This window comes from Drosophila simulans, chromosome 3R (assembly GCF_016746395.2).
Source record: "Drosophila simulans strain w501 chromosome 3R, Prin_Dsim_3.1, whole genome shotgun sequence".
Classification (NCBI taxonomy): Eukaryota; Metazoa; Arthropoda; class Insecta; order Diptera; family Drosophilidae; genus Drosophila; species Drosophila simulans.
This window is the reverse complement of record NC_052523.2, coordinates 20,424,601-20,449,855: the sequence shown is the minus strand read 5'-3', so window position 1 is coordinate 20,449,855 and position 25,255 is coordinate 20,424,601. Positions and strand designations below refer to the sequence as shown.

The 25,255-nt window shown below is 45.7% G+C and overlaps 3 protein-coding genes and 1 long non-coding RNA gene across 11 annotated transcripts in view; 3 read left to right on the top strand and 1 right to left on the bottom strand.

Moving 5' to 3' along the window:
* Nucleotides 1-22,213, top strand: part of LOC6729368 (CCR4-NOT transcription complex subunit 6-like) — a 22,779-nt gene extending 566 nt beyond the window's left edge. The window contains exons 1-8 of one of the 6 annotated variants that reach the window (XM_044923452.1): nucleotides 215-350; nucleotides 899-930; nucleotides 1,115-1,243; nucleotides 1,307-1,493; nucleotides 1,675-1,850; nucleotides 19,138-19,206; nucleotides 19,512-19,824; nucleotides 19,886-22,213. In XM_044923452.1, the coding sequence (XP_044779387.1) occupies nucleotides 924-930; nucleotides 1,115-1,243; nucleotides 1,307-1,493; nucleotides 1,675-1,850; nucleotides 19,138-19,206; nucleotides 19,512-19,824; nucleotides 19,886-20,663 (1,659 nt within the window). In that variant the 5' untranslated portion in view covers nucleotides 215-350; nucleotides 899-923 and the 3' untranslated portion in view covers nucleotides 20,664-22,213. Of the gene's footprint in view, nucleotides 1-110; nucleotides 351-898; nucleotides 931-1,114; nucleotides 1,494-1,674; nucleotides 1,851-18,453; nucleotides 18,589-19,137; nucleotides 19,207-19,511; nucleotides 19,825-19,885 lie in introns of those variants that run through there. The other 5 variants (XM_044923451.1, XM_016174806.3, XM_016174805.3 and 2 more) reach the window with 5 other exon arrangements.
* On the top strand, nucleotides 2,584-6,709 carry LOC27206433. Its single transcript, XM_016174811.3, has one exon. It carries the CDS (start codon nucleotides 2,971-2,973, stop codon nucleotides 4,696-4,698), a length of 1,728 nt encoding a protein of 575 aa, XP_016036010.1. The 5' UTR covers nucleotides 2,584-2,970; the 3' UTR covers nucleotides 4,699-6,709.
* On the top strand, nucleotides 14,166-16,453 carry LOC120285075. Its single transcript, XR_005544341.2, has 2 exons — nucleotides 14,166-14,341; nucleotides 14,416-16,453. It is a non-coding gene; the product is annotated as an uncharacterized LOC120285075 (long non-coding RNA).
* On the bottom strand, nucleotides 22,204-25,255 carry LOC6729365 (NFX1-type zinc finger-containing protein 1). Of its 3 annotated transcripts, XM_039295898.2 has the most exons (5): nucleotides 25,125-25,236; nucleotides 24,049-25,019; nucleotides 23,819-23,986; nucleotides 22,599-23,762; nucleotides 22,204-22,538 (listed from the first exon to the last, which is right to left on the bottom strand). In XM_039295898.2, exons 1-5 carry the CDS (start codon nucleotides 25,132-25,134, stop codon nucleotides 22,242-22,244), a joined length of 2,610 nt encoding a protein of 869 aa, XP_039151832.1. In that variant the 5' UTR covers nucleotides 25,135-25,236; the 3' UTR covers nucleotides 22,204-22,241. The 3 variants fall into 3 exon arrangements, with proteins under 3 accessions (XP_039151832.1, XP_016036001.1, XP_016035999.1); XM_016177375.2 differs by having other exon boundaries at nucleotides 24,049-25,255; XM_016177373.3 differs by having other exon boundaries at nucleotides 25,008-25,180.

Genomic DNA, 25,255 nt, shown 5'->3' with positions numbered 1-25,255 from the left:
CGGAGGCCCAACAGAAGAAAGAGCGATCCAAAACGAATAGGTTTGATTAGCAGAATCGTCGCTTCTGTTCCGACAAACACGAACGGAAAGCAGCAAAATAATAAAATAACAAATATAGGACCCAAATAAAGGCACCGAAAACAATAGAAGTCGCTTAAATTTCACTGTGAATCCTACGAATATCGAATATTGCAGAATCCCCAGCTGCGTCTTCCCTTTCCTTTCAAAATCCTCGAGTAAGTGCAGGCGGAGAGCGAAAAGAGCGCGCGAAACGTGGAGAGAGGCGACAAGTAAATTTGAGCCAGAATTTCCGATTGAGGTGACTTCCTGGGAAAAGTGAACTGAACCAGGTAATCCTACACAGGTTCCTGGTATCCACGATTTTCAATATGCGACATACGGCTTTCCTTCTTCTTGTTTTGCCCGCCCACGCCATTCTTCTATCTAACTGTATAGTGTTTCTGTGTGTGTGCTACGCGTCCGTGTGTGTGCGTGTGTGTTGGTGCTTGCACTTTGCGCGCGCTTACCAAAATCATTTTCGTTTGCATTTATTTATGATTTACAATTTACCATCCGCAGCTGTGCGAAAGCCAATAGCAGTAACTTAAAGCCTAATATATGTATGTATCTTTGAAAAAAAAGAAACGTTTCAAAATACATATCCAATTCAATTTATCAATAATATATTAAGATTTTCCTCAAATCCTATCCAACCATTGAGTTTGGCGGTATTTTCCATAACGACCTTTTACCTTGCACTTAAATTTTACTCATTGATGTTTAAGTACTGCTATTAGTTTTCCCTGAGCTGTGTATGTAAACCAAACCCGGACCTCAGACCCACCTTTGTTTACTAATACAAAATAATAATGGAAACCACTTTATTAATATTTTGCAGAGACGCTTATCATCAGGCGGTTATTATGAAAGGTTATGATTTGATTCCAATACTCCTAGATACATTTAAGCTAAAACTCAAAGCATTCATTTTTGTTGCTAAGCGAGGTTTTGTCTCCTAACATGAGCCCTAACTTCCTTGAAACAATTCCAGATATTAACTTGTTAGCTCTTACATTATACATATACTAATATAACTCTCTTCTATACCAAACAGGCAATCATTATAAAATGTCTCGTAACAAAGACAAATACGACAGCGCCAATCGGAGGCAGCAGATCTTTCTGTCGCAGGAGGACATAGCTGCGGGCAAGAAGACAAACTGGAGTGGCCTGGAGATTACTGGTGCGTATCACACACTAAATCCCAACAAATATCATATTAATTCTACCGTACATCTGGTTACAGGCTGCGTCCGCAATATCAGCCCGTCGCTGTGGGAGTTTGAGCATCTAACCGCCCTCTACCTGAACGACAATCAGCTGCTGCGATTGCCCGCAGACGTTGGCATGCTGACCAGCCTCCGAACTTTGGACCTGTCCAGCAATAAGCTAAGAAGTCTTCCCGCAGAGCTCGGCGAACTCATCCAGTTGCGGTGAGTTTGTGGCCTGGCATAGAATATTATTTAAATCCTATCTTAGTCCTATTATTATGTCTCATACTGTACTGCATCCTTAGCAGTTGATCTATTGTGAACTCGCTGTCTGGGCGCAGACCCTATTAATCACTGATCCACGCTTTTCACTAAGCCACTCCATTGTCTTGCCTCCTTTTAGGGAACTGCTGCTGAACAACAACTTTCTGCGCGTACTGCCTTACGAGATCGGCAAGCTGTTCCACCTCGTCATACTCGGCCTCATGGGCAATCCGCTGCAAAAGGAGTTCATGAACATCTACAACGAACCGAACGGCACGCAGAAACTGCTCACCTACATGCTGGACAACTTGTCATGTGAGTCCCCCCATGTCTATCTAAATCCCTGTGTGTGTGTGCGCCCGGTGCGTGAGCAGCTCCTGACCAGGTGTGTGTCTGGCTGCGTGTGTGCATGTGTGGGGTAAAAAGGAAAGCACGCGAAAAAAGGCTTCCGAAAAGAGAAAGTTTTCGAAGAAACTACGGGCTCAAGGGTATTTTAACTATCTTGCTGGACTTGATGGGATCTTATTGATAAAAAAAAGGAAGCTTAAAGTAGGAGATTATCTTGCCAAGCAAGAATTCCTTATGTAACTGCTCGATATATATGTTTATTGGGAAATTTAGGGCTAATGACTTGTTGGCAAATTTTGGTCTTAGAGATCAAAAACGATTTGGGTGTATTTATATATAGTAGAGTTGTAACAGCAGAAAGATATATTTATTCGTACATTTTCAAACGCAGCTAGTTAGCTAATGTTTTTCCGCACCAGGATAGTTCATAAAACCTGTTGCCAAAGCCATAATTAAAGTTCAAACTCATGGCTGCCCATTAATGCCAAAAAACATAATGCACGGGCATCAATTAAAAATGTCTAATTGAATGCAACAATTACAACAATTGACGGCGTTGGCCAAAAGAACTGCACGACCTCGACATGCAAAAGCCAAGAGCTGCTCTCCGATGCAAGTTGGCCCAAAAAAGAGAGCCGGTGGCTGAGCGTCAGAGCGTACGTGTGGACCTAGTGTGGAACGTAAGAGACAGAGAGAGAATGAGAGAGAGTGACTTGTCTTAACGGCTTTTACTGTTAGCCGGGTTTCGCTGTCAATCGCGTTAGCAGCTGACTTCAGTCTGCCGCTCGCTTGGCTACGAGGCGGACGCACTAGCTCCACTCTGCTCCCCAGTCTCTCTTCAGCTGGAAACCCGTTCGCGAGCGTCGCGCATGCGCCGTGTGTTTCGTAATTGCGATCGCGCCGTGTCCCAGTTTCTTGGCGTTCGCTTTTCATTTCGTTGCGGTGGAATCGCTCGACTGTTGGCCAACCGAAATGCCTCTCTGAAAGGTGGCTCGCTCAAGTCGAATAATCTAACCAAGCGGCCAAGTGATGTGCAATCGACTCGATCCGCCGACAGGATTCAGTTTGGGACTAAGACAAAAACAGTATGAGATCGCATGTGGCCGTTTACAGGGCGCCAGAATCAGCAGCACCACCACCACCGCCGCCCAACTACGCTTCCCTGCGATACCACCAGCATCCGTTGAGCCATTGGCCGGGTAGCCAGCATCCAGCTCCTGTGTACAGGCTGCATCATGGTCCGCCGTCTGCACCACCGCCCAATTGGGCAGCTCAGTCGGCTGGCCAACCACCTCAGCCTGTTGGCTATGGAGTGGTCAACCAGCAGCGGATCAATGAGTGCGCCGGCATACCGCTCATCTCGAATGCCTCCAGTCACTTGTCGCCAGCACAGCGACAGAGATTGCTGAGGAAATCCGCCCTTAAAACATGTCCAACCTGGCCACCTGGCGGGGCCACTATGTCCCAGCTGGCTGTGCATGCCCAGGGCATGCCGCTGCTCCAGCAGAATGGCAAGCACCATCTCCAGCAACAGCAGCTGCAGCACCACCAGCCGCAACATCACCATCATCCTGTGGCCAACAACTGGAGTGGCTACCAGCCGATGAGCAGTCAGCCTGCTTTCAAGTTGGCTGACAAATCTCGAGCCCTTCGCTATCAGAATTCGGCACCACCGGTGCTCAGTAGCCAAGAAAAGACGCCTAACAATGCTGCTGGCCAGGATCAGGGCAGCACACCAGCGGAGACCTGTCTGCCAAGGATTATTAAACCCAGGAAGCGGCGCAAGAAGGATCGCAAACCGGGAAATGGTGTTTTGCTCAAGATTGAGACGGACATGCAACCGAAGATGACCAATCCGCTAGACGGTTACACCGCAAATGCGGGTGGATCTTACCACCTACCATCTGGAATATTGCAGCATGATCATACGCACGGAGTCTGCTTCTGCCGAGAATGTGACCCACTTCGTTCGCTTTGGGATTACCCGCTTCGGCGATCGCTTTCCGATGCCTCTTCCAGCGAGCCAGGAGGCGGAAGCCGAGAGTCCTCCTCCTCAACGTCATCCACGCACTCGGACAGCTCCTGCGATAGCTCCATTTGCAGCCAGAGCCTGCCCAGCTCATTGGCCCTGCAGGAGGAGACCACCGAGGAATTCGCTCCCATTACCGGCGATAGCAGCCGGGCGGAAAAAGTGGGAGTAATCGGATCCCAGCGGAGTCATCCGAGCGCAGTTGCCACACCCTCGCAATGCCTGAGCGATGATTCCGGCTACGGGGATATCCTGAGTGGAATCAACATTGCCAACGATCTGTTTGGAAATTGCTGGCGTGGTGGGAAGCTGGGCAACGCCTCCTCCTCGATTTCCGCCCAGGCGGAGACGCTGCTTGATGCGAGCCTCAATGAGATATCACGCAAGCTGATCGAGACCTGCAATGCGGTAGATCAGGCGGGATCGGAATCGGGATCGGGATTTGGATCGGGTGCAGCCAGCGACAGCGGCTTGGATAGCGCTGGCAGCCACAACTGCGGATCGGGCCTTGTCTTTAACTTTGAGCATTTGAATCTGACGGATGCGACGCCCACAGCCTTGGATTTTCTCGTGGATTGCAACAACAATAGCAGCAGCACCACCACCAACATTGGCAACAGTTTGGGTTTGATGTGGCACGGGGGAAGGCAGCCTAGTGGAGGTGGCAGCCACGATGACAGCCAAGTGGCAGCTGCCAAACTGGGCCCAGACAGCCGGGCCACACCCACCAGGCTGATATTGGGCACGGTGGGTAAGCTGAAGCCAGCGTTTTCCACCATCTCGTGACGATGCCAGTGGAAAACTAATCAAATCCAAAGCCATGAAAATGGGAAACGAGACGAGACGATATCGCAGCCCAGAAAGTGGCTCATTTTGCGACGATTTGGTGAAACGTGAGACGAGATAGCGATGCGTGGGCGACTTTGGATTGGGGAAATGTAAATCTCCTCGATGGATTTTTGAATTTCTACCCAACCCAAGTTGCGCAACTCCAGCGAACACGGCGAAGAAAGAAGAAAACCCATTAAATGGATATAACGCACATGTGAGGTGATCATCATCATCATCACATCATCATCATCAAAAACATCGACGACGTGATCGGAGCGAAAAACAAAAGGCCAACGAGTTGACCAAATGGGCGCAGGCAGGCTGGCAAGCAGGCTGTTGGATACGATCCCCGGCTAAATGGAAACTTATATAGACAGGCCGGGACTGGAAACCATGTACATACGAATCCCAGTCCGACTTCCACTTCAACTTTCACTTTCACTGCGGCGGCGGCGGCGTTTTGTATATCTGTATTTTTTTAAGACATTTTTCTTTTCTTTTTCTTTTTGCCAAGACCACAGATCCACAGATGACGGAGCTGCGGGTGGGGGTTACGGGAAGGGTGCGACTCTTATGCAGATTTTGTGGCGCAAAAAGAAGAAGAAACTGTAGAAATCGTGTAGATGTACGATGTGAACTCTAGAGATACTTTAACTATACCCCCATGCATATCTCCATCTACCTTACACATACAATTAGTTGTTGTTGTTATTTGTGCATTAACGTTATTCCATAGGGCCAAAAAGCCAAGCAACCTGTCCCCAAATGTACTCCCAAAAATCTGGGAATTATATAGGGCTACATATACATAGGGGCTATAGGGGGTCGGTCCGTGGGTGTTAATTTTTATCGTAGAGCTTAGGCAACGTTCCTACATGTTAGTTTTGTATCTTTATGTATTTTTTGGGTTCTATTTTATTTTAACTGATTAGTTGGTTTGGATGTTTTTACTTAGTCCGTAAGCGAAGCGCTACAACGTGAACTTTTATAGCCGATAAGTTATATGTATATGGGGAAACACAAAAACAGATTGGATCTCTAGTGGTTTATAGCGATGTTCTACTAAAAGCTTATATCTGTGCATGATAATTTATTATAATATAGGGGTAGAGGATTTTTCAACAAGCCTTGTTCGATTAAAAGAAACCAAAACGTTCAGAAGATTCGCTTTGAGCTGATAACTCATTCTTTTCAATTGAATATTCATAAGCCTAAAGTGAGAGTTTCATTCTCTGAGGCGATCATTCAGTTAATTCGTTATCCATATCGCGTTATATCTTCGATATGAGATTCGCAATTTGAGGGGCGCATAAAACAGCCGAGCGAAGATCTGGTGCACAATTAATTCCGACTGCGATCGCCTCGCCAAGCATAAAATCTAAATCTGAAAATCGAGAGCAGCCCTAGTTACCTGCTTACTGCTTACCTGTGCTGCAGTTAGTCGGCGAGTAAAAGTTTTCGCCTTATTTTTAATTAAAAGAAACTCACGAACGCGCAGCGCGCACTGAAATTGCTTGAAGTTTTCCGCTCTGCTCGACGACTCGACTACTCCGGCTAAAACTTGGCTTGGCTGAAATTAACTTGGCTCGAATCGTGTTGGCTGGGAGTAGCAATCGGAGTTGTCTCAGCATCTCGGCGCTGGAAAATGTCACAGATTTTCCATTGGCAGGTTCCGGGCAGACAGTTTGTGTTACCATTCCCCAGATAGAAATTACCACTCGAAGCTAATTTATTTAATTAATATTTTCACTAGTTCGTATTGTGTGCGCTCCCGCATTCTTATTGTAGTGTTTGTGTTTATTCGTAAGCATCGTTTTTGCACAAATAACAATCCTATAGTTAACCCGACCCATCAACAATACACCGCATTTGTAACCCACACACAATATGGCCAACTTATTTATTTTGATTAAGCCCGAACGACGAGAACCCAATAAAAAGTGTAAACAAAAATGTCAAACAAAAAGAACTTGATTGCTGTTTTGATAGCCCAAAAAAATAACAAGGTGTTGGAAAAAACTAAATAAAATGGGGGGGAAAACAAAAAATCAAACTCCATCATCTATAATGAGGCACGTTTGAGCCGCATTCGAAGCCGGAAAAACAAACAGAAGTCGGCGGCTTTTCTGGGCCTACCCAGCACCCAGCGAATTCCCAGACGCACTGCATCGACAGCACTCGAAAATGAACTTTCCAAAACATTAGAAGAAGCTCACCGCTTAGCGGAGGCCGCGCAGCGTCGATTTCAATTACCGAGTGCTGCTGAGTGGGAACCTTTCACCCGGGAGAATCTGCTTGTGGCTGATGAGATGGGTCTGTCTTGCCGGCTTTCGCAAAAAGATTAACCGCTGTCATAACCGTAACCGGCAAATTAATTTCTGGGCATTTTGTGCCCGTCATTAGGCTAATTAATGTCTCCATTTTAGGGCCTCATTTGGAGTTCTGACCAGCTAGCCAGCCAGCTGGGCTACTAACTGCTTGTTAGGTCAGCTTCCAACATCGGCCGGGCTCTTTCGCAATAGCCGGCAAACCTCTGGAGGAGGAGATCCGTGCTGGAGTTCCATGCTCAATGCTCCATCGTTCGCACTGCGGACCCGGACAACGGACGAGCGTTGAGTGGGTCAGTGGATAATTGGGTCATTTGCAACACTGTTTGCGCCATCAGCCGCCATCTAGCACCAGCGAACCACCACCCCACCACCGCACCACTGAACCACCTGGCAGCCAGCGGTGGCTAATGTGTTTTGGCTACGTCAATAAATGCGTCGCGCTGCTCGGCCGGCTGTCGCTGTCGTTGTTGTGGTTCTTGGTCATAGATGATATGGCCGGTGGCCAACGAAGCGGGGCCATCTTTCTTAGCATGCTAGTTGTTCGCTTTTCCTTCTGTCCCCCCCAAGTTTAATTGTTTTTCCTCACCTTCCCCAGCTGCGGGTATTTCAAATTTGTCGTTCTATTCGCTGGGGTTTCGAAATGACAACCTTCGCGGACATAAAAAATGTTTTTTCTTTTAGAAAAGCTTTTGATCTAATAGGGAAATCAAAGTGTTCACTTGAATCGCGTAATAAATCAATTTTATAGTTGAAATTATCTTGCTAGTAAGTGTACTAAGGTTCTGCCATTTTCTATTTCTGAAATTTTTTAGTTAGCTTTTTTAGTTAGACTTTCCCAAGTCTTCCATTTCCCCCAGAGTCTTCTACTCAATTCGTTTAGCCGCTTTTCCAGTTGACTTTTCTTTTGGCTAGAAATTAGCATTTCGCCATGAAATTGAAAGTTTCAGTTTCCAATTAACTTGGCCAGTTCAGTGGGCCACGTACACACAACACCGGTGGTTCATCCTCCTCATTATCATCATCATCATCATCATCCTCTTGGCGTGGAGTTGCCCAAGTTTCTAACCTAACTCCACTTCCTCTGCACAGAGCGGTTAATCGGGATAAAGGCCAAATGTCTTCGAAAAAGGTTACGCAAAATGTCAAACAGTTAAGAATCCAACTTCTAACGGCCACACAAATGTCATTATTACACTTATTCTCCACTTTTAATGCCGTCTGCTCGTTCGCTGGGTCGTCTCAAAGTGGTTTTCTTGCTTTTTGCCGGCACCGCTGTTGATTTTCTTTTCAGCCGTTCTCGTGTTGACTTGCCTGTGGATTTTCACAGACAATTGCCGGTTGCCACTTGTCTGGCCCATTAGCCAAACTATACCCACACTATTCATGAGCCACTCGAAGGGCTCCACTCTTTTTTTTTTTGAATAATTCGGTGGAGTAAATGTTGTGCTCATGTTGGGCAATGTGTAAATTTGATTGTCGGTGTGGATAGCAAAAACAGAAGAAGTCATTAAAAGTCACGTTCTTCTTTTCGATTTTCGGCTTGAGTTCAGAGTGATCTTAAGTATTATATTAATATAAATTATGCTAAAAGTGGGTTAAATGCAACCTAAGTAATTAATCCTTATAATGGAAATATGTTCGTGGTGCCACCGAAGATTGCAAAAAAGCCAATCTTACAGAACAGAAAGTATGCCAGTATTACCTAACACTAGTTAATTGGGTCATTCTCTTTTTTTCCACACCTATTAAAGATTATCATGCTTGATTAGGTCACCAGTTGCGACTTGATGGTAGCCCGGTAGCAGAAGATGGTCTTTAGAACAAAGAGCGAGCGATTGAGCCCATCCAACCTGACCATTCATCCATTTCATTGTCATATATATTTGTGTATATATATATATAAGACTTGATCTCGCCATGCGTCGCTGCAGCCTCAAATGACGAAATCATTGGTTGAATGGCTGGAGGATGGGGTCTAATGTCTCGCCTGTGTCGTAATCTCCCGGCGAAGATGCATCGTGGCTCGGAGCCCATAAATCAAGTGGACGGAGAACGGCCAAAGGGCCGGTGTTAACTCTTTAAGTCTTTCTCATTTAAGGCTGTCGCATTTGTGACCTACTACTATGCTCTAAGGAAAGGTTTATACGATCAATATATTCACAATGTGCATAACTGGGATTCTATCTGGTATAATGTGTTATGATCTCAGGAATCAGCGAATCAAAGGATCTACCATAGCTATGCTGTAATATCATTTTATAGAGTATTGAGATATTCGGTCTGCAAAACTGACCATTGCTTCTTGTTGTAACTTATTCTTCCTCATCTTTTTTACCTTTTTTTTGTCCGCTCACGAAATGGGCACAACATGAATTTATTTTTTTTCTGTTTCTGGCTTTTTTCCGCTTGCCACTTGCTTGGCCGCTTGGCCCACCGTTGGTTGTACAAATTTTGCCGCTCTATGTAGGTTTATAACTCGACCCGTCTGAGCTTTATTATTGTTACTACCACTGCCTCCGTTTTTCTGGCCAATGACGATGGCTTTGTGTGTGCGCTGCATACGATGCTGCTGCGATTATTGTTGTAACTGTTACCTAATCGTTTAATTGGCTTAAGTCGCTTGATGATCTCCTGCCACCTCCCGTTCCCTTGATCATACGTAAGTCTTCTCGTTTTCGGCTTTTATTTAATTTAATTTTTATGACAACTTTTGTGCTTTGTAATGCATTTTAAACGCATCGCGGCGTCATCGATTCCCACAACGTTTGCCGATTTAGTGGAGCATGCCGAATTGTAATGTGGGAAGAGGAAGTGGAGCGAAAATTAACTGTCGGGCTGTGGACTTGTGCAGTACCCTGTAAAACCCACTTGATTGCCATTAAAACGCATTTCCAACACTTAAAGTGTAGGATATGTCATGGTTAGGATAGTATTGAACAGGAAAGGAAAGGGATTTGGATAGGATCATATAGGATAGAACAAAATAAATGTATGTTTTATAAAAAAAGTTATAAAAAGTTTAGTTTAATATTATTATATGTATATGCATCAATTTAATTTGTGTTGGCAGTGTTAATTAATTTTATAGAACCATATAGCATAGCCCTTACTATCTGTATGATTTTATATATGTATAAATATATAAGTGATAATGCTCCCTATATCGCTAACCTTTTTGGCCAATATACCCCGGCTTTCGCTCAGTTTAGTATGACAAAACGGCCCCAAACAACCGAAAATGGTTTATTTATATAGCGAAACCGGTATTTATAACTGCAATTGGGAGTGAAGAAGCAGCGATGATGACGATGATGATATTAGTGCCAAAAATTATAATAGTGTGGCGGAGGGCAGTAACAAAAGCGGCTGATCATTTTGGGGCCTCGGCACCGGAGCCACCACGCCCCTCCGCCCTGTCCCGCCCAGTCTTTGTCCGCCTTTGTTAGCGTTAACGGTTATTTCGGTTACGAAATGTGAACTTTTTTTTTCTGTCCGGGTTTTATATTATTTTGTGCTTTGTCACTGCGAAGCTTTTTCCGTTTTTTTTTTTTTTTTTTTTTGTATTGCTTGTTGGTTGCTTGTTTCTCTCCCCCCTCCGCCCCTTGTTTTTTGTGGAGTAATTCGCATAATTGGCCCATATTTCTTATAAATATGCATCAGAAATCGGAAATGTTTTTTTTTTGTTTTCTTCGTCTGGTCGCTACGCCTTTATTGTTATTGTTTTAAATGCGGAAGTGAGCTTACAGCCTGTTTCCATTTCGCTTTGGTTTCGTTTTCGTTTGCCGGTTGTCTCAGTTTTGGCCTGGCTTTTTGGGCTTATCAAGGTTGTTGTTGCGTAAAAGGAAGTGCAAATGATTAGAAAGTTTAATGGCCAGGGAATGGGCCGAACTGCACTGGGAAAAAATCAAGTATTTCCTGCTTAAGGCCCCTCGATGTGAAGAGGAGAAAAAAAAAGAGAAAAAAAAAAAACCATGCATCATGGCTGCGATTTCTCTACACAGTCATTTTAAGTGTTTAAGAAGCTATTCTTAATTGAAGTCCCCACGAGTTTTAGCACTTCATTTCGCTGAAAGAAACTTACTTATCCAATATATAAGTTTAACCAGTACATTTCACCATCTTCTGGTTAATTTATTGGTTCTTCGCATGGTGAAATGTTAGAAAACAGCGATTTCCCCTTTAAAATTTGGCTATCTTAACCAAAAATGTGAAATGAATAAAAACTTAAATTTACGAGTAAATATATTTGGTTTGTTCAGATATTCAACGGTTTTTTGGTATTGTGCTATTTTTAAATGCTGCCTATCTTTTCGGGAAAAAAACTGTTAAGAGTAAGATTAATGCCTGCTCTGCATGTATAGATTTATTTATTGTAATAAACAAATTTATTACTGCTTTTAATTGGTATTCCGTTTATTTGAATAGTGAACTCTATTATAGTTGCATTTCTTCAAGTATGAGCAGTAGTACTTCGGCGTTCGGTAGTTAAGGTTTCTAATTATAGTTGCGTTTTTGTTGGCCAACTATGAATGGATTGTGAGACCAGCCCCTGGATGTTTTCTTTGGGGCTTGGTAGATGGCTGGCTGGCTGGCTGGCTGGGATTGGATTGGATTGGATTGGTTTCCAGCAGGAGGCAGGCTGAAGGCTGAAGGCAAAAGGCAGTGTTCAGTAGGCAGTTGTCTCGTCGCCGCTTTCCAACGGCGGGAGAGAGAAAGTATCTGAGTGCTGCGACTGCGAGTGCGCGCAAAGATTTAAAAGTGGATCAGCGAAAGAAAAATAAACGTAACCAGGCAGCGTGCGGCATTGTTGGCCGTTGGATCGCGTGAGGCAGTTGCTGCCTCCTCCTACGAAGATGCTGCCACTGCCACCTAGTGCACTGGGAGAAAAAAATGTGTACAATATGTGTGCCCTATTATCATGCTGCCAAGCAACTCTTTCCCATTGTAATTAAAGATAATTTCCCTAAATGCACTTCATAGAATCAACAATGCTCAAAATCAATTTGATTTCTATACTAATCATTAGATGTTTCTTTTTTTTTTTGTGGTGTGTCTGTGTCTTGCTTCATGGAAAGAAAGCCCACGCCAGTCTGCGAATCCAACTGCTGATGGAGCTGGTGGAGATGGGGTGCTCCTCTGCAGCGGCTGTTGCCACTCGTCATCCGCTTGCCTGTGCATAATCACTGTGCGCGCACATTTTCAATTGATTTTCCATGTGACGCAGCACAATTGGAGTCTTTTGAATATGGCGCTCACGTTCGGGCACGATCTGTGTGAAACCCGGCAAGAAATGCAGCGGCAAATGCTGTCCAACTGGTTTCCCACACGCACATATGCAAGTGAACTGAACCCACAGCTGGGGCCAAAAGAATAGCGATTACAAATAGCAGCCACAAAAAATTCAAAAATATATCGTGTGACTTGTGCTTTAATGGAGGCTAAAAGGCAGCATTTTGTATTGGATCTCTCTAGTATTTCATTTCTTAACTGGTTAACTGGTTTACTAAGCACCATCTCATTCTTTCAGCAAATATTAATTATTATTGCTATTAATTTGACCCCATTTGTAGTTACTTGGCTGCGTGGAGTGCCTGAAGTGCACCTTAAATTGTGTTTCATTATTATGATTTTAATGCCAGATTGTCTTGAGTGGATGCTTCGCATCGCATCGCATCGAATCCCATCGATGGCGAAGTGGACTGACAACCAAGCCATACCAGTCAGAAACTGGCAATCAGCAGCCAGCAACTTTGCAACTTGCAACTTGCGATTGCTGAACGCCATTGAACATTGGCAGTCAATTGCTGCTGCTGCGAAAAAAACTGGTGCAAATGAAACAAGTTATCTAATTGCAGTGCTCGCAGAAGTGTGGCAAGTGGCGAGTTGACTTTTGTTTTCTATTCGGAGCGGAGCAGGTCTGGCCTGGCCTGGCCTCCAGTTCGCCACAACTCCGCCGGAGTGGTTGTCCACCTCCTCGCATTTGCCAACGTGCTGTGCATACGAAATCGTTGGCTTGGCCAATCCAATACACGCTCACTTACAAAACAGGCTCTGCATATTGGCCTCTTGGCGTTTTTAATCGCACCAAATTTCAATTTGAATTTCACTTTCTTTTTCGATACGCTCACTTGGGTTTTTGCCTTTCGAACTTTTGTTTGTTGTCTTTGGCTTTTTTTTTCCACTGCTGCTTCGCTATTGTATTTCATTTCGTTGCTTTTTGTTTTCAAATGCTGCAAGCAGCGACCATGAAAACTTTTTGGATAGAAAGGGCTTTCTAATGGCGCCCGAGGAGGAGGGACTCCAAAAATGAAGATCCAGGGGAAAGGTGGTGCTATCGTTGCTGCTGGTGGGTGGTGGTGGCGGTAAGAGGAGCCTCGGGCTGGATGGGATTGGGAGGATTTGGTGGGTTTGGAGGAGGCGACACGACATGGCGTGACACCAGGCTGCGAGGCGAATATTGAACCATCGAATGGCAACTTTGAGTTAACCGTGTCAAGAGAGAGTAAACATAATTGATATGCATCCATTAGGCAGTAAATAATCTTGATTGTGCGACGTTTGGAAATTTATGACCGATCGAGCGAGCGAGCGAGCTGGTGGATTAGGGAAAGGATCGGAGACTGTGCTCTGTGCTCAGTCCGTAGATGATTGGGAACATTACAATTGTGCTTTCCCAACTCAAAGTCATGATGCTACTTTGCCAAGCAAATTAACATCTGACAGCAGAAAGCCCACAGAATAACGTGCCAAAAAGTGGAGCACCAAACAAACATCTTTCAATTACCATTCACGAGTTTAGAGAAACAGGTTTCGTTTTCACTTTTATTTTGGCAATGAGAACGAAGTATTGATAAAGATAGGCGTAAAATACTCATTATATAACAAGTAAAATCAATATTAGGTGTAAGTATCTGAACTAGTTGAGATCTCCTGGAACAAAATTTTGATGACTAAACTTAACGGTAGAGAATTAATTGATTACATAAATTGTTGCGAAACTATACAATAACTGTCGATATTGTATGTATGATGTATATAATAATGTATGTATATAATTTAATTTAATTTGCGTGTCTAATCCCAGAGAGGTCCAAAGGGTGTGATCGGTGCAGCCTCCTGGTGCGTTGACTGGTGTCCAGCAGGTCTTGTGCCAGGTTGTTTGGGTGGTCTTGAAGCCTCTGCATGTACTGCCTGCTGCTTTTCTTAATCTCATCCTTCACCCAGGGGAAGCTGAGGACCTCGTGTATAGTGGCATTATCGTGGAAAGGGTGAGCGTTTGTGACTGTGCGGAGCGTTTTGTTTTCGAATGTCTGGATTATGTTGATGTTACTTTTCGATGCAGTGCCCCACAGTTGAATGCCATACGTCCAGATTGGCCTTATGATCGCTTTGTAGATAAGGAGCTTAGTGGAAGTCGGTAGCTTAGATTGTCTGCCCATCAGCCAGTAGAATTCACGGACTCTGTTCTCCGCCTGTTTCCGCTTCTTTAGCAGGTGTGGTCTCCATGTAAGTCTCCTGTCCAGTGTAAAGCCAAGATAATTTGGATTGGCTACCTCTGGGATTGGGAACCCGTTGAAACTGACTGGTGGGCAAGTGCCGCGTCTAGTTGCGAAGGTGGTAGCGGTTGACTTGTCGCTGTTTACCGATATATTCCATCTCGTGTGCCACGTGTTCAGTAGATCTAGTTGCTCCTGCATAGTCTGGGAGGCCTCTGCTGGGGTATCTGCTGTTGTTAGGAACGCAGTATCATCGGCGTAAGTGGCTGCCATAATGTACTGGCTCGGTATCACCGGCAGGTCAGCCGTATACGCGTTGTAGAGGAGCGGACCGAGAACGCTTCCTTGGGGAACTCCTGCACGGGCTTCTTTGACGTCTGAGCGCGCTTCTCCACACCTGACGGCGAATCTTCTGCCCTCCAGGAACGATTTTAAGAACTTGAAATATGGCTGGGGCAGGCCGTTTTTGAGCTTTAGGAGGAGACCGGGGTGCCAAACACGATCAAAGGCTTGCTTAATGTCCAGCATTACTGCTAGGCAGTATTTCTTATTCTCAAAGGCGTCCAGGATATATTGCGCTACTCGGTGGCCTTGCTCTGGTGTCCCGTGGCGGCGCCTAAAGCCAAACTGGTGATCAGGGATCAGACCAGCCTCCTCAATCACCGGCAATACTCTGGTCAAAAATACTCTTTCGAGTATCTTGGAGAGTACTGGTAGTAGGCTGATCGGGCGGTAGGAGGCGGGATTGGCTTCGTGTTTACCAGGCTTCAGGATCATAACTACTTCGGCGCGTTTCCATGATGAAGGGAAGTGCCCCAATTGCAAGCACTTATTTATTATGGTCGTGATTAGTGACTTGCTAATAGGGGGGAGGAGCTTTAAAGCAATGGCATTGATGGCATCATCGCCTGGAGCCTTGTGGTTACCCATTGCCGCTATTAAATTGCTGATTTCCTCTTCCGTGGCCTGGGGTATCGACTCGGAGTCAAAGAGAGGTTCTGACAGGAGCCTGGCTGTTTCGGCTGCTTCATTTGGGGAACATCGATTGGCTGGTGTGAAGACTTCCTCCAAGTGCTCGGCGAATGCGTTGGCTCTTTCGGTCTCAGTTCTGCACCATGAGTTGTCTTGTCTTCTGATGGGCGGGATCCTCTTCAGTGGCCTCTTGATGCGCTTGGTAACATTCCACAGGTTGTGGTGGGGATCACCCGGCGCGAGATTACCAACAAAGCTGTCGAGGGCCTCCTTCCTTAGCCTGACCAGAGTTTCCTTCAGCTCCTTGGTGGCTCTGTTGAGAGCTGTTTTGTCTCTAGGGTTCCTGGAGAGGAACCAAACCCGTCGGAGACGCCTTTTCTCTGACTTGAGCTCATTAACCCGAGGATTCCAAAAGTGGACGTCTCTACTTCTGTCCCTCGTTTGGTTAGAGAACCTTGGAGCAGCATAAGTTGCTGCCTCCTGAATTTGCGAGGTGAGGTTCACAACGGCCGCATCTATAAGTTCAGGGGTATCCAATGGTGGATTAGTGACTGTCGAGTTGTTCAGCCAGTGGTGGTATTTGCTGATGTCGGACGTTTTGAAGATTAACTTTTTACCCGCGGATCTCAACATGGCTGAGGCGTAGACCGAAACGGCAATGGCACTATGGTCCGAGAGAAGGTCTTCCACCTCCCTGGTCTGGATTCTTGCCGGGTCCAGGCCGCCAGAGATCGCAAAGTCCAAGATGTCTGGAGTTTTTGCAGGGTCAGTGGGCCAGTATGTTGGCGTCCCAGTTCCGTGGCAATTGAGGTTGCGGGAGAGAACCTGCCTGCATAGCGCGCGTCCTTTTGGATTGCATACTCTGGAACCCCACCAAGTGTGCTTGGCGTTAAAGTCACCTCCTATGACGAATTTGGGGCCGAGGCTGTCCAAAAGCGAAGAGAAGCAATCGTCCGTGGCTCTAAATCTGGGTGGGCAGTAGGCAGCAGCTAAGGTAATGTCTCCGTGGGTGGTGCTTACCGATATTCGGGCGCATTGCACCCAATCCTCTTGAATTGGTGGTTGGGTGTCGAATTTGATGCTGCTGCGAATAAGGATGGCGGCGCCGCCGCGTGCTGAACCATTAGGGTGGATGGCTGACACGAGGTCATACCCCCTTAAGGTGAAGTAGGACCTGTCTGAAAAATGGGTTTCGGATATGAGAAGAATATCTGCTTGGTTGGTCTTGCAATAAAGCTCGACCTCTGGCCTGTTGTTGATCAGGCCGTTTGCGTTCCAGATAGTTATGTCTAGTGCTGATTGCATAGGGACTTACAGACGGTTGCCATCATCTGATTCATTTGACTCATTACCTTCTCCATCATCTGATTCGTTTGACTCATCGCCTTCTCCATCATTTTTTCAAACATGGCTTCCATTCTGCCCATTATTGTTTCCATCAGGTTGTCAAAATTGGCCTGAGTATGAGGGATGGCATGTGTCTCATCAGTTGCCTGTTTGACAGCGTTGGCAAAACTAACGTTAGGAGTAACCTTGCTGCTGCTCACAGTGTAATGGGCGCGTGGGGCTGAAGCCAGCTTTGGAGCGAGCATGCTTTTGGCCTTCTTATATGCGGGACAACCTTTATAACAAATGAATGAAATGCTAAAATAGTTTATACATTTCACTGGCTAGTTAGTAATATAGGTTGTGACTTTCCACAGCAACACTTCCCCCATACCAAATACAAACAGCAATCCATCTTTCCCCACAAGCCGCTAAAAACTGTGGCACGCTTCGCTGGCTGAACAAATTTGTTTTCAAATTTCGTTGAACGCTTTGTTTTGAAAAGTGTTTCCGATGTGCGTTTGTCTTTTGTTACACCTGTCCATGGGGTGATCACTCACAAATTCGGTGAAATTATTTACCATGCGACCCACTCGGCGGCACAACATTGGTGTTTCGAGTGGGTGCGTGGGTGTTTTGAAGTCGGCGGGTAAAAGTTTCATAACTTAACCCAAGCTACCGAACCGAACACCTTTAACCCGCCATGATGATGATGATGATGATGACGATGACTATGATGAGCATCCACTTGAGGATGCTATTTATTTGCTAACAAAAGTTGGCATTGAGTTCGCTGTCAAAGTCTTTCGTTTTGGAGTTTTGTAATTCAAGCAGTTTAGTTTATACTTGTGCTTCGCACACAACGATCATTCAAGTACACGCGTTACGTTGCCTTTTCAGACATTTCCCGTTTCGGTGACTCATTTTCGTCGTCTTCTGTAATTTTGTGTGCCGTTCCATTAAATAACCATTTGCATAATTAAAGAGCAGCAAGAGTGCTGAGTCCTAAACACGAATTGCACAATTAAAATGCAATCAAAGCAGTGTTAATGTAGTCAGCAAAACTAATAAAAACAAAAAAAAAAAAAGCAACATAGCCGAAAACAAAACAAGGCACAGACAAAAGCAAAATTATTTAAAAAAAAATCACAAAATTTATTAAAAAGTGAAAGTTTTTAGTCGCCGTCACCGCGTGCACAAAATTACCAGAGGGAAAAAAGAAATGCAAAAACAATCAACAGGTCTGCGAAACAAAGCAAAACAAATCGCCCAGAGCCCCCCAGCTACCGCTTCGTGTTCAGAGCGCCAGAGAGGAGTCCGAACCGCTGGCCATCGGTGCGATTAGGTTCCACATTCCCACCGCCACTGTAACGCTGTACCGACGAGCGGCGCACCCAGTTCTTTTCCAAGGCGCCCTTTGCTGCGGCACAATGTTGTAAGCAACGGCCCAGTCACGGCTACCAATTCGAGAAAAGGTGGCGCGGGTGTGGCGCGCAAGAATTTCCAACCGCACCACCAGCGCCACCAGCAACATCCGAACCACCCACATCAACCGCATCATCAGCGCCACCCGCAGCAACAGCAGCTCCAATATCGTTCCTATTACGCTTACCTGCTGCAGCCGACGTTTATCGGTTTCGCCACACCGCAGCATGTTCCTCCCAGCTGGAGGAGCACATGTCCCAGTCGGCAGGCAAGCAGTGCTGCCCCATCACGTAGTAGTAAGTGGTTCCCGCAGCACCAGTGATGGGAAATGGTACTTATTTGCACACTTGTTTGGGTTATACATTTCACAATATCTTCAGAAACTTGCTAATCCTTTATAGAAGACTTATAGCCTAATATGAAAAAAAAAACGATTAGATATGTGTACCTAAATCCTAAGTACGAGTACCTTTGAACCAACATCACTTTGGCACCTCAGCGGCAAAAAGCGAATCACCACCTGACTTGAACTGGTGGTGCCGCTTTTGCGCTGGGGCAACCCAAAGGCGGAAGCAATTTGATTGCTTGTGCATGTCACTTTCACCGCTTGCAATCTGCACCCAGTGGACGGACGGCATGGGGGATTTCCACGGGGAGTAGATAAGTGGTTGTGGGAGAACGTGGATGGAGCCAGTGCAGCAATGAGTGTGTCAGTGGGGTAGCCGATACGGAGTGCTCGTGTGTGCGGGTGCTAGTTTCATAATAATCTCTTGCCACTTGGCATTTTCACTCGCGCAACTTACTAACCGCACATCCGCTTCTCTTTTTGTGCTTTATCTTTGCAGTTACCGTGAATCCACCGCCCCAGAGGCCCTGGCTACCACTGGCCAAGCCCAACAAAACGCGACCAGCCTGTAAGTTGTAATTAAAGCCTAATGGCCGACAAGCGGCCGACAAGAATTTTCTATTAGCCAGCCAATTGCAGTTGCCCTAGATAGCTAAACAAGACGCTTTTCCATCGACAAGTCTTTTAGCAGTAATAAGTACTTGAGAGTAATTTAAGAAAATTGTTTATTAAATTGATAATACTCTTAAAATTAAAAAATAACTTCTGCAAAAGCGATACCTCCGCCAACTTAGTAGTTGCCTTTCAAATTTTACGCTTAAGAATGCACTGGTTTCATAGACAGCATTAATAAATACTTTTCCACACCCGTAGGCATTTTTACGGTCATGTGCTATAATGTGCTCTGCGACAAGTACGCGACGCGGCAAATGTACGGATACTGTCCGTCGTGGGCGCTATGCTGGGAGTACCGGAAAAAGTCCATAATCGACGAGATACGGCACTATGCAGCGGACATTATCAGTCTGCAGGAGATCGAAACGGAGCAGTTCTATCACTTCTTCCTGCCGGAACTCAAGAACGATGGCTACGAGGGAATCTTCTCACCGAAGTCGCGAGCTAAGACTATGTCCGAGCTGGAGAGGAAGTACGTCGATGGCTGTGCGATATTTTTCAGGGCGTCCAAGTGAGTACAGATGTCAATACCTATTTAAATGATAATCTAATGCAGCGATCTCATTACATAGGTTCACGCTGATCAAGGAGTCACTGATCGAGTTCAATCAGCTGGCAATGGCCAATGCCGAGGGCTCCGACAACATGCTGAACCGCGTTATGCCTAAGGATAACATCGGTCTGGCCGCCCTGCTCAAGGTGAAGGAGAACGCATGGGAGCCGATGTCCGAGGTGACGCAGATCTCGCAGCCGCTGCTCGTCTGCACGGCGCACATACACTGGGACCCTGAGTTCTGCGACGTCAAGCTCATCCAGACGATGATGCTCAGCAATGAGTTGAAGACGATCATCGACGAGGCGAGCCACAGTTTCCGGCCGGGTCACAAGAACGACTCCAATGCTGTCCAGCTGCTGCTGTGCGGTGACTTCAACTCGCTACCCGATTCAGGCGTTGTGGAGTTTCTGGGCAAGGGCCGCGTCTCCATGGATCATTTGGACTTCAAGGACATGGGCTACAAGTCCTGCCTGCAGCGGCTGCTCTCGAACGACACCAACGAGTTTACGCACTCGTTCAAGCTAGCCTCCGCCTACAACGAGGACATCATGCCGCACACCAACTATACGTTCGACTTTAAGGGCATCATCGACTACATTTTCTACACGAAGACGGGCATGGTGCCGCTGGGCCTGCTGGGTCCTGTCTCCAATGATTGGCTGCGCGAGAATAAGGTTGTTGGATGCCCACATCCGCATATACCCTCTGATCACTTCCCACTGCTGGTCGAGCTAGAGCTGATGCATACGGCTAGCCAACAGGCGCCTCCTAACGGGCTGATCAATCGCCGGTAGCAATAGAATAGACGCGGCAGACCCACCACCAGCAACAGCACCACAACCAGTACCACCCTGATGACGACGACGACGGCGTCGGCGGCCACGCGCACGTCGGCTGCCAGCGGGGGAGGAAGCGGGAGTGGGACTGGGAGCGGGAGTGGCGGAGTAGCTGCAAGTGGAAGTGGAGGCGGTGCACTCATGATCCCGGGCGGATATAGGGGTCGGAGCTGCAGCAATAGCGGATGCCATCGTCTGACGGCTGCTCTCGGAGCGGCAAGAAAAGTAGTGAATCCACCGCCGCCGCCGGCGGATAAGCAGCAAACCGCCATTCCCCATCCCGCTCCCAACTGACGTGGCGATCTGCTCGCATCAAAATTCAGTTTAAGTTAGATACGACAAACTTTGATTTCTAATCCGGTCCCTCAGCTCTTGTACCCACCATCCCCCCAAGAACCCTAAGTTATAAGCTGACGACGTTGTGGAGGTTCCGCCGCTTTGTGCGCTGGATCGCAAAGTGTGCTCACCAATGCAACACATTAACTAAGATCGTAATCGTAATAGGAAGGAATATAATTTACTTGCTGCACACCTCTTACGCGCTTCTCGTTTTGATTTATCAACTGCACGTTTTCACCATCGAATAAATCCATTATATACAATATGCACATGTCAGCAGTTAAATTCTTGAAACACTCTCATCTAACCACATTGTAAATCTAAGCCGATTTCGTTTAGCCACATTTTCAGCAGCCGTTCGTAAAAAGTTCCCCGAAACCAATTATGCATTAAGTGAAAAGTAAATTACATTGTGTAAAAAGTAAAAGAAAAAGATATCTAAGTAAAAAGAACCTATGCAAATTTATCTGATCAACCCCGTTTTCCAAATTGAGTCTGTCAGGGTTACAAAAACTACAGAGTTACAACATAAACCTAATGTGTATAAAAACTATTTTGGCCAGGCAAGTAAATGCTCCGTATGTGCAAAGTAAAATAGATCTAGTTGATAATGCAGCCGCAGATTCATGTAATGTATAACATTAGAAAACTTCAACAAAAAAAAAACTGGTCAACTGACTATAATTTGACTGCATTTGGGATAGGTCGTTTTGTGTGGATTGGAATCGGTCATCGGTGGCGAAACTTATTACAATAAGATTCTTCTTAACAATCATGCAACGTGAAGAAAACTGTCAATGTATTCATTTCCGCCACTCCGATTCTGAAGGATAAGAAATACACCCACCCTATTGTGCATATTTAGACCTAAAAAGATCTTACAAATATAAACTATGTGTACATACATGCGTGCAGCAAAAATACAAAGTAAATGTCGAAGGAGAAGTATTTTTAAGTATTGAACGAAGATCCGTCATCTATGGAAACGTTTCAGCACACAGAAAAACTTCATGTCCGGCCCTCATTGTAAGCTCCAAAAAAATGTCGAGTGTATCAGGATAATAGAATTTGTAAACTGATGGCATAAACGAGGCGCACATCGGCAAGCGATCTTCAATCACTGAAACCCCTCATCAAACTAAATAAAATCAACAGAAAATCAAATGTCACATATCAACATTTTTTAATTAGGTGTAATCAGGTACTGATTATGGTCGGAAATGCCTCTCCGATGGCATTATTCTCTTTCAAGCGCTTGACAATTGGGCTCCAAATCTTTGGGAAGGAATCCTCCAAAATCGTCATATTACCGACGATGTACAGAGCCCAGCGGGCTCGAGAAAGAGCCACGCACACCCGATTTGCTTGGTGAAGGAAGCCAATTCGGCCGGATAGATTGCTCCGCACCAGCGAGAGCAGCACTATATTGGCCTCAAGGCCTTGGAAACTATCCACACTGGCCACTTGCACAGTCGAGCGATAGTTTTGGGGAAGCTGCAGAAGGAGAAAGCATTGAAAAATCAAATAATATACAATTGGGTATTGCTTACATACCGCCTTCTTGATGCACTCTATTTGGCCATTGTAAGGGGATAATATCACAATATCGCTGTGCTTATATTGGGCCTTCTGGATCAGGAACTCAGTTAATTTAGCCAGCACGCCAGCTTCATAAAGATTCTCAACGGACATATCAGAATTGCGGTGCTCAGGTTGGTTGTGCTGAACGAAGTACAAGTTCTTAGACATCAGGCGGATGTCCGCGTATTCCTTCACTGACTCCGAGCAGAGAAGCTCGTCATAAATGCTGGGCACAAGGAGTTCAGAAATACAGGGTCGCATGCGGTACTGCAGATTAAGCCGTGAAAATGGCAGCCCCGCCACAATGAGTCGTTCAAAGAGCGAGATCTGTGGTACCTTACTGCTGCCACTGAAAGGTTGCAGCTGCATGTGATCGCCGACGAGGATCACGTGCTCTGTGTGCGGCGTTAGGCATGCCACGATGTGTGCCTCCTGGATCTCGGCTGCCTCCTCAAAGAGGACGCACTTTGACTGTAGCAACCTGAACAAGAAGTTATGGCGAGCCGCGCACGTGGTGGTCATGGCCAACAGGTCCTTGTCCCTTGCTATAAAGAACTGGAAAACCATACGCAGTGTTTCGATACGCTCGGCAACCTGATTAAGCTTCTCCTGAGCCGCCAGAATGTCCTGGTAGCTTTCCTCGCTGCCATCAAAGTTTGCGTACAGGCCTTGTAGGTTCTGGAATTCTTTCTTGTGCTCACAATTGACTAGCCACCAAATTCGCTTCAGACGCGGTGGCAGCAGTTCTGGCTTGATCATGGTACGCAAATTAAACTTTGATATTTGCGGATCTCGCGACTGACTACCAAAGCGAAGAATTTCTTGGGTGTACCGCGAAATTTTTACCAGGAATTTGTCCAGCGAATTGTTGGTATAGGTCAGCACAATGATGGGTCCCGTGCCCAGGGCTTTGGCATTCTGTATCAAGCTGTTAACCAACTGCACTGAAAGGTGTGTTTTTCCGGTGCCTGGAGGTCCTTGAATGATGCTGAACTCCCTGCTTAAAGCTTCCTTGAATGCAGTTTTCTGACTCTCATTTAAGTGCAGATCTTCCGGTAGTTTGTCCAACGTGAAGGGCTTTTTATTGAAACTAAGCTGAACTCCTGGTTTCATGTACGCTGGCGGTCGTATCTCCATCTAAATAGTTGATAATGTAGAATATATTTTAGTTGTTCTCTTACACATTAACTTACCTGCCCGTCGACAATATAGCGACGCATGGAAAACTTCTCTGTGCTGCAAGTGCTCAGGTAATTGTGAACTCTGAGATAAGGTTCGAAAAACACGGGCGCCTGGAACATGATCAGTGGTCGGTTGTAGGCGTTTCCAATATTATATTGCTTGACAATCTGAACACTTAGCTGCGGATATATAGAAATAATATGAACATTAGTCTTAATATAATGATTAACACATATCTTACGCAATCCTCCTTTAGTTTTTCTGGCTCAGTATAACCAACGGAAGCAAGAATTAAATCATCAAAGGCCAGACTCGTGGTAAGACAGAGCAGAGTCCCAGATTTTATAGAATTCAGCCAAGCCTTATAGACATTCTTGGATACTTTAGTTGATTGAACCTTCAAAAAAACAAGGCTATGACGCTGAGCGTTAGCAAACTGTGGATTTAAAGTAAGATGCACATCGGACCATAGAAGGCCCTGTTGCTTCAACTCATCGACATCCGTTCCGCTGCGCAGCTGTTGAACAAACTCAACTAGTGGTGCTAAAAAATCTTCTCTTAGTAAATTCCGCAGTGTATTCACATATTGGACTACTTTGTCTGACACTAAGCGCTCATTCTCTTCTTCATTGGAAGCCTTAGTTGCTTCCTTGCCCAGTAACGTGTCCAGCGTTGGATAAATTAGGCCCTTGACGTTATGTGAAAAGTTACCGGTGAATGCTTCAAGACCATCAATCATGTCGCTTTTAAAGGAAGGTGCCAATTTCTTATAAAGTTCTACCAATTCGTAGCCCTGGCGACTAAGGAGGCCATGCTTATGGGCTCGTAGAAGCATCCACTTAACACGGCTTAATATCAGTGCCGACTCCGCATCGCACACAGAGGCTTTGGCCTGCAACAGATTCTTGATCGTGTCCAGAAGCGCCGTCTGCCGGCTGAATGCGGACAGAAAGATTTCATCAAATCCGCCCAATTCGAGTTCACAGAGCGACCACAGGACATCCACGAACAGGCCAACTCGTTTCACACTGTCATTGGCCAACACTTGATTCACGAAGAGATCTCGCTCTTCGGACAAAAAGTATAAGAACATGTCGATGGCTGGCATTTTTAAGGCATTTGTTAACTCGGTCAGGGAGAACTGTGAAGTTCGCTCCCTCAAAAAGCTTGATGGCTGCTTAACCATACGGTGGTATTTACCCTCAGATGAGGGGCTTTCGATGTACTCCTCATTCTTCTGCAGCTCCAGGGACTTCAAGGACTTTTCCAGGCCCTGCAACAGGTCGTTCTCATCCTGGTCAAACCAATCGTCATCTGAACTTGACATGGTGCTTCGTTTTGATTTCTTGGAAATAAATATCAAATGAATTTCATTTGATTTCGTGGAAATAGCAAATGAAATAGAGGTGGAGAAACATAGATGCCAACATCGATTATTTCGAAAAATC

Bases quoted from the DNA above. Each gene is read 5' to 3' on its own strand.
- LOC6729365 (XM_016177375.2), bottom strand. From the start codon at position 25,134: ATGTCAAGTTCAGATGACGATTGGTTTGACCAGGATGAGAACGACCTG. The intron at 23,763-23,818 runs GTAAGTTAATGT...TCAACTATTTAG, and splicing joins GCTATATTGTCGACGGGCAG to ATGGAGATACGACCGCCAGC. The intron at 22,539-22,598 runs GTATGTAAGCAA...CTCCTTCTGCAG, and splicing joins TAGAGTGCATCAAGAAGGCG to CTTCCCCAAAACTATCGCTC.
- LOC27206433 (XM_016174811.3), top strand. From the start codon at position 2,971: ATGAGATCGCATGTGGCCGTTTACAGGGCGCCAGAATCAGCAGCACCA.